Source organism: Poecilia latipinna, unplaced genomic scaffold (assembly GCF_001443285.1).
Source record: "Poecilia latipinna isolate Pla-1442-1.1 unplaced genomic scaffold, P_latipinna-1.0 Scaffold3170, whole genome shotgun sequence".
NCBI classification, from domain to species: Eukaryota; Metazoa; Chordata; class Actinopteri; order Cyprinodontiformes; family Poeciliidae; genus Poecilia; species Poecilia latipinna.
Window position 1 is genome coordinate 23,311 of NW_015115786.1, and position 7,809 is coordinate 31,119.

At 50.4% G+C, this 7,809-nt stretch overlaps 1 protein-coding gene and 1 long non-coding RNA gene across 2 annotated transcripts in view; both read left to right on the top strand.

Annotated features, from left to right (window-relative positions):
* LOC106940304 (uncharacterized) overlaps nt 1-1,152 on the top strand; it is a 5,790-nt gene extending 4,638 nt beyond the window's left edge. The window contains exons 2-3 of the long non-coding RNA XR_001423047.1: nt 1,079-1,081; nt 1,140-1,152. This is a non-coding gene — a long non-coding RNA (uncharacterized LOC106940304). The remainder of the gene's footprint in view (nt 1-1,078; nt 1,082-1,139) is intronic.
* Nucleotides 1-7,809, top strand: part of LOC106940303 (aryl hydrocarbon receptor nuclear translocator 2-like) — a 42,801-nt gene that overhangs the window by 9,144 nt on the left and 25,848 nt on the right. Inside the window, exons 4-5 of the mRNA XM_015023020.1 lie at nt 5,890-6,103; nt 7,341-7,443. Of these exons, the coding sequence (XP_014878506.1) occupies nt 5,890-6,103; nt 7,341-7,443 (317 nt within the window). The remainder of the gene's footprint in view (nt 1-5,889; nt 6,104-7,340; nt 7,444-7,809) is intronic.

Below are 7,809 nucleotides of genomic sequence, written 5' to 3' on the forward strand. Positions count from 1 at the left end.
GGAGGCTGCTCACCAGCAGCGGGCACGGGGAACTCTGGAGGCTGCTCACCAGCTCAGGGCAGGGGTGACGGCTTGACCCAGGGGCCGGGATCTCCGGCAGCTCAGGGCAACGGTGACGGCAAGGCCCCACTCCGGGCAGGGGGATCGCCAGCCGTGATCCTCACAGCAGTGCTCCGCCACAGAACTCCTCCAGCGGGATTGCTCCGAACCACTGCCACGGGCTCCACCGTCTTATTTGGGTCCGCATCATGCGTCTCTCACCGTTACTGTGGTCGGATCCTACTGTCATGATTGGGGAGTTTTGATGAGGTGAGCAAGGACGCAGGCAGACCCAGGTTGAAGTGATGATGATGATTTAATGATAATAATCCACGGGACAGAACAACGGGGAGCACAATGAACACATGACGACACATGAAAACAGGCTGGTACACACGACGAGGATCCGACAAGAGACAAAGACAACAGGTGGGACTAAAGTCACTGGGAGGGTAATCAAAGAAACGAGACACATCTGGGAACAATCAACAGGGAAGACAGAGGCTCACAGAGGAACAGGCTAATAAACACAGAAAAACCTCAAAATAAATACACAGAAAACACAGATCACAACACAATTGTCCTTCACAGACATGCCTCCATGCAGAACTCTGACACCCACTTTCTGCAGTTTGTTACAAATGTGCACAAACCTCCACGGATGAAATCCCTCTGGTGGAGTGAGCTCTCAGATTCTCTGGAGGATCCAATCCAGAAGAAATGTAAGCATGTGAGATGGCCTCACCCAACCAGTGAGAAAGACGCTGGGCGGACAGAGGACGTCCCACTGAGTTATCTCTTTAATGCACGAACAGACGCTGAGAGCGACGCAGTGCAGACGTGTGTGCCACATAACAGCAGAGCGCGCGCACGGGACAGAGAAGATGAGATGCAGCTTTTAGGAGTAAAAGCAGGATTGGGACGCAGCACAGCTGAGCTGCCATCGGCTCGTATTCTGAGACAAGAGGAGCAACAGAGAGCAGAAAATTGCTCACTCTCTTTACAGACGTAAGGGCCAACAGCAAAGCAGTTCTAAAAGACAGTAACTCAAGAAAAGTCTGATTTAAAGGCTCAAATGGAGCTTTTACCTGAGCACGCAGGAACAGACTGCTGTCTAATCCCATAGAGGAGCAAATGGGTGTGACACAGGTGCGCTTCTGCGCATGCCTCTCAGAAACCGCTTCATCAGCAGGCGGTTAAAGACCGTTCTGTCACCAAAACCCTCATGGCAGGAGGAAATAGCTGCAGCATATGTTTTAATGGTGCTGAAAGCTAAATTTCTGTCCATCAGCTGCTGGAGAAATGACAGCACGCAGCCTATCCATCCATCCATCCATTTTCTTTACACCCTTGTCCTTTAGTGGGGTCGGGAGGGGTGCTGGTGCCTATCTCCAGCTAACGTTCCAGGCGAGAGGTGGGGTACACCCTGGAGAGGTCACCGGTATGTCGTAGGGCGCACGCAGCCTAAAGGACATGAAATGGGCTCCATTCCCACTCCCGCACACCAGCGTTGAAAGGCTGACCACTTTGAAGCATATAGCGCTGTGGTAGAAGTGGCTTGTGCGCACTGTATGGTACCCACATCCTGTGGGAGACCAAACCTCTCTAGGCACTCCCGTTCAGCCGCCAGATCCAGAGATGCTGGCCTATTTCTGGGTGGCTCCTGATCCCTGCCCCGGCCTGGAGGAGCGCGTCCTCCCTCCATGGCAGCTTCCAGCAGCTGGTGTCGTCCTGACACCAGCTGCTGCAGACTGGGAAACAACGCTGCCTTCTTGCGCTCGGGTGCATTACCGATTACCGACAGCTGTTCCTCCCGAACTCGGTCCAGGAGCCTTGGAATCAATGGAACTGGCGAAACGCATAAAGGAGCAGTTTTGGCCACGGGCTGTGAGCGAAGGCGTCCACCCCTAATGGTGGGTCTTGTGGGCTCAGTGAGAACCGCAGCTGGCACTGCACGTTCTCCCGCGTGGCGAACAGCTCCACTGCTGCTCTGCCGAATCTGCTCCATATTTGAGCGACCTGCTCGGGATGGAGACTCCAGTCCCCGTGGTAAGGACCGCCCCTGGACATGATGTCCGCTCCTCTGTTCAAGACGATGGGGATGTACACTGCTCTGATCGAGAGCACAGCAGCTGTCTGGCGATGTTTAACAGCTGAGCGGAGCTCACGCCTCCCTGGTGATAGATGTAGGCTGCTGCCACTCTGTTGTCTGTGTGGATCAGAACATGATCCACACACTGACCCTGCAGCAGAGGATCAAAGTGTTGAGTCACCTTCAGCACTGCCAGGAGCTCCAGCACGTTTATGTAAATAGACATGTGGTCTGGCCACTGTGCTCCAACCACCTGAGACAGACATGTTCCTCCCCATCTCGTCAGGGATGCGTCTGTGAACACCGATATGTGTGACGTGGGTCTGCTGAGGGGAACCCCCTCTGCCAGAATGCTGGGGCTCCTCCAGTGGGTCATATCGGCTCCCACTGAAGGAGGAACAGAGATCGTGCGCCTCTTCTGGTGCACAGGATCTATGCGCAGGCGAGCGAACCATCTCTGTAAGCATCTCATGTGCAACAAACCCAGTGGAATCACAACGTAAGCCACTGACATTCCCAGCAGCCGCATGACTGACAGAGCAGTCATTATGCTGCGAGGCCTGACATGGCGGAGCTGTGCTGACAGAGCTTCAATTCTCGGCTGTGCCAATCGGGCTCTCATCATAACTGAGTTCAGCTCCACTCCCAAATAAAAGATCATCTGAGATGGAATAACCAAACTCTTATCCCAGTTGCTTCTGGGTCTGAATGGCGGCTTCCTCTCTGGACCGAGCCAGTAAAAGCAGGTCATCCAGATAGAAGAGGACTCTCATCCCTGCCATGTGCAGTGGTTGCAGCGTTGCTTCCACACATTTGGAAAACATGCGCGGGGCGAGACAATAACCAAATGGCAGACGGTTGTACTGATACTGGGTCCCCAGGAAGGAGAAACGCAAATACTTCCGGTGTTTCAGGATGATAGGGACGTGGAAGTATGCGTCTTTTAAATCTACGGAGGTGAACCAGTCATCCTGGTGAACATTTTCCATCACTTGTCTGATTGTTAGCATGTGGAATGGCCTCTCTACAATCGAGCTGTTGAACAGGGACAGATCGAGAAAGAGTCTCACTCCTCTTGTTTTTGGGAACCAGAAAATAGCGGGAATAAAACCCAGCGTTTTCCTCTCCCTGGGGAACCGTGGAAATTACACCTTTTGCCACAAGTTCCTGCAGCTTTGACATGAGAGCGGAGTTCTACTCCGGAGAGGATAGAAGCGTCTCCATGATCCCCTTGAAAGGCAGAGGCCTGTCTCCAAACTGCAGCGTGTTACCCCTGCTGATTAGCCAATCCATCCACCTGTCCAGGGAACATGCGTGCCGCCACTCTGAATAATATTCTGAAAGCGGGCTTGCATTTATGTGAGGTGCTGTGGTTCGCATGAACTCCAGCCAAGTCAGAGCCCCTACCGCCATCCACTGCCTTGGACATTCTCAGAGGGGGGGGGAACCAATGGGGAATTTGGCCAGCAAGGGCTGGTTGTTAGCCTCCATGCAGCATGACGCGACAGCGTTGATGTCAGGCCTAGGGCGAACCCGCGCGCTTGCTGAAGAGGCGTCAGGGTGCTTGAGACACCATTTCGGTGCAGATTGCTGCCGGACAGATGACAAACAGTCGCCACTCACAAGGTGAGATGAGTGCGAAGCTGCAGCTGGAATCACAGTAGGCTTTGACTGTTCACAGAATGCGCTCTTGTACTCAGACTGCTCAGAAGAGGCATACTTATTCACTGAGACAGAAAAATTCTGTGTAGAAACCATGGAGCTGCAGTGCCTCCTAAACAGCTGCCTAGAGGCTGCCGACTCGCTGTGTGTGGGAAATGTGTGCAAGGAAAGGAAGCTGCTGTGAGATCAGCTGATCTGACAGAGTTGGAACCTGCAGGAATTTTGCTCTCAGCGATATGTTTGTGTTTTATTTCAAAATATTTCACATTACCACACACATTCCCCCCAGCTAGTCATTTCCTAGCTTGCCTTCTCCGTGGTCCCTGTGGCTGGCCGGAACCGGATGGTTCGGACTGACGTCCTCTGGGGAGACGCTAGGTCACTGGCTGGCGAAAAGAACTGCCAAGAGGTGGAGGAGGGTGGCAGAGCGGAATGGGAAGAGGCTGCAGTCTCTGGTGTTGACGGCGGCCACATCGGTCCCCCTAGCGGCCGGAGGTGCAGGGGACAGGTTGTGGCCGTTCCAGGCGGAGGACGGACTCCGAAACCTTCTGGGTCTTCTTAGACTCCGATAGGAGAGACTGGAAATTGGCACCAAACTGCACATTGGGGTGATGTGACATCCAGCAGGTCCTTCTGGAGCTTCTTGGACATAGATGGTGAGAGGCGGAGCCAGGTGGTCCTCTGGATCAGAGTAGCCCAGGTAGCTATCCGAGAAGAACAAATCGCTAAGGTGGTGCACAGATTGAGTATGGCATCAGCCGCCTTGCAGAGAGAGCCCGTCAGCTCCTCTGGTAAGGCAGCTTCCTCCACCCTTTTGGAGATGCCGTATGCCAACAAAGCAGCATTATTGGTGGCAGCCGTTATCTGATAGGCGCACTGGTGGGCCCGGTCAGAGAACCTGGTAATCAGTTGATCATGCACAGGCCGCTGGACTAATCCTGATGTCCTGGCCCCAGACACGTCAGCGAGGCCCGGATCCAGAGTAGGAACAGAGGGAAAACTCCGCTCCATAAACCCCTCCACCCTGGTGATAGGCGCATAAGTGCAGACAGGTGCCCTTGGCTTTGCGGGCTCAGCCTCAGATTTGTAAGCTATTACATAACTGAGGCCAGATGGTGTCCGAACGGCAAATCGGTTCGGTGCCAAACCGTCCCACCAGATCATTCGAACGTGGTTGGGGGACGGGAAGCCCCTTAGCGCTAGCCGCCTCCTTGATCAAGCTAGGTAGCCCGAGGAGGAGCAAGCCCACAGCTAGGAGCGTGGTTGAGTCAGACATACGGAGCCCGGGGTTGACTGAGCATCTGCTCAGCCGCCTCTCTTCCACCACGGTGCTTCCCAGCTGGGAAGCAACATCCGAACCGCTGCTGCTCCTGCTGTCGTCCTTGTCGTTATCGTCCTTGCTGCCAGTGGAATCATCCGACTCCTGCTCAGTGTAGCTAGCATCCCGCTCAGCTTAGTTAGCATCTCCTCACAACCAGAGACCGGATTCGGTGGGCCTGGCCCCCCGCCTAGCACCAGCCTTGAAAAAATCTAGCCTCCGCCTCCTCTTCTCCAGTGGGAGGAGAGCACAGGGGCGGCAAGAGGGCTGAGGCGTCAGGGCGAGGTCAGCGTGCTGGGGCCCAGGCATCCCTCGCAGATCCAATGCCCGTCAAGGACATGATGTACCCCGTCTGATAAGACGGGTACAAATGGATGTTCGCTCTTAAGACAGTGCTATCTTACGCTGAAGAAAAAGAAGGAGCCGTTTGTCTGGTCTGACCGTTATTTATACAGACAGGGGTGGGGCCCACACAGTAGGTGGGCGTGGACTAAGCCTTTTTTCAGTGCTGTGCTGCGTGCGAGGGATAAACCCACTAGCAATAGCCTTAAAAGGCGAAGCCTATGCGAAATAGAACTCCTACCACCATCATCCTGCCATTATTGACCTTTTTCAACATTTTTCTCTCACTACTTTGACTGCCCTTATTATATAGGCAATGACAGTTGTTTTTTTTTTTTTTTTTGCACAGAGAACTCAATGTGCCACATTTCATAGGGTGATCAAACAATGGCTTTTGTTTCTCAAAAGTCTTCTCTGGGCCTTTTTGATCCTGTAGGAACTGAAGCACCTGATTCTGGAAGCAGCAGATGGCTTCTTGTTTGTGGTGGCGGCAGAGACTGGCCGAGTCATCTATGTGTCGGATTCTGTGACTCCAGTGCTGAACCATCCCCAGTCAGAGTGGCTTGGCAGTACCCTGTATGAGCAGGTTCACCCAGACGATGTGGACAAGTTGAGAGAACAACTCAGCACTTCAGAAAACTCAATGACAGGTAAATGTAGTTGCATATTTTTTTTCTGCTAACAATTGCTCTGGTTATCATTTGTGTTAAATATTTTATGTTTTACTTTATGGTTGCCAGAATCTGGGAGTCTGAAAAATCTACAACCCCATGCAAAAAATTGAGCTATATCATGGTTGGAATGGTTGTGTGTGCCATTCCTGCTATAAGAGATGAAAATGAGAGTAGACACTGCCCTAAAATGAGCTGTTAAATGAAAAGATCAGATAAGGTCACATTAAGGCAAAAAAATAAACACAATTGGGTCACTTCAGGCTGAAGTGTGAACGTGGCCAGAGTCTCTGTGAGCATTTCTTAAAAATATAGTCAGTTTTTTCAGCATAAGTGAGCTGACTGTCCAGGAATGACCTAAAGTATTAAAAATTGCCACATTTTCAATAGGTTGGTCATCAAGTGAAACTGGGCCCGCTTTAAGGTCTTGTTTAGATAATTAAATTAGCTCTACATTTTAAAGAAAATTAGATAGTTTGGTGTTTTAAAGAATGTATCCTTTATGAAGTTAATAATAATTAAAGTTTGTGGTATTCTGATTTAGTGATGTATTTATGTTAGCTGTGTTACCACCCTCACACCACTAGAGACAGTAAAAGACCCCAAAGGATTCTACTTACGAGCAGATTTAGAAGTACATATAAAGCTTCAGAATTTTAAGAACTGTGAGCGGTGCTGTAGTAAATAAAAGAGAGAAGTTTAAATACATGCCGACAGTGGATCTCCTTCCTAAAGGTGAAAATATCACAGATTTTAAAATAAATTAAAAACAAGAGGCCACAGATAATATAAGAAATAGCGTCCTCTCATTTCCGAAGTGCAATTGTCCCATTTCCAAATATGGTATGAGTCTGTCGCATGGTCCTTCCTCACCCATTTCTGTTTGCTGCAGTGAGGTGTACTTGGATGTTACTACTGGCAAAAATCACAAAGACGACAGGAAGCAGTCTTTCTTTGTGGTTTGTAGTTTGTTTGTTTTCTCGGACAATGTGCAACTGGCTCCACCAAAGCTCTCACAGTATTGCACAGTTCATAAAAACTGTGCAATACAGTTTTTATGAACTGTATTGCAACAGATGATTGTAATTGTAACAGGCGATTATAAAATCGCCTGTTACAATTTCCTCAAAACGCAGCATATGTAGCCGCTCCCAAGTAGACGACAAACTGTGTTGCCTTCACATTTTATTTCCCACTTCCATTTGTGGTTCCATAGGACGAATTCTGGACCTGAAGACGGGGACCGTAAAGAAGGAAGGGCAGCAGTCTTCCATGAGGATGTGTATGGGCTCCAGGCGCTCCTTTATCTGCCGCATGAGGTCTATTGATTACTAAGAAATATTACTTTAGTTAAGAATAACTAACTTATTAGTTAGCTATTCTTAACTAACTAATAGTTAGGTGCCTTTTGCATTATGGTGCAAAAGGCACCATAATGCAAAAGGCATTGTGGTGCCTTTTGCATTATGGTGTTTCCCCTAAACTATACAGAGTAGGTGAGAGCTCGGGTGCAGGGCCGGACTCGTTCTGCATGACTCTATTTTCTTTGCTATTTTCTTAATGCAGTGGTTCCCAAACTTTTTCTCCTGGGCCCCCCCAGTGGTTTCCAAACTATTCCTGCTCCCCCCCCCAATGGCTTACAAATAGCTGTCTGGTTGAACGATGTGTGTGAGCGAAGGGGCCAG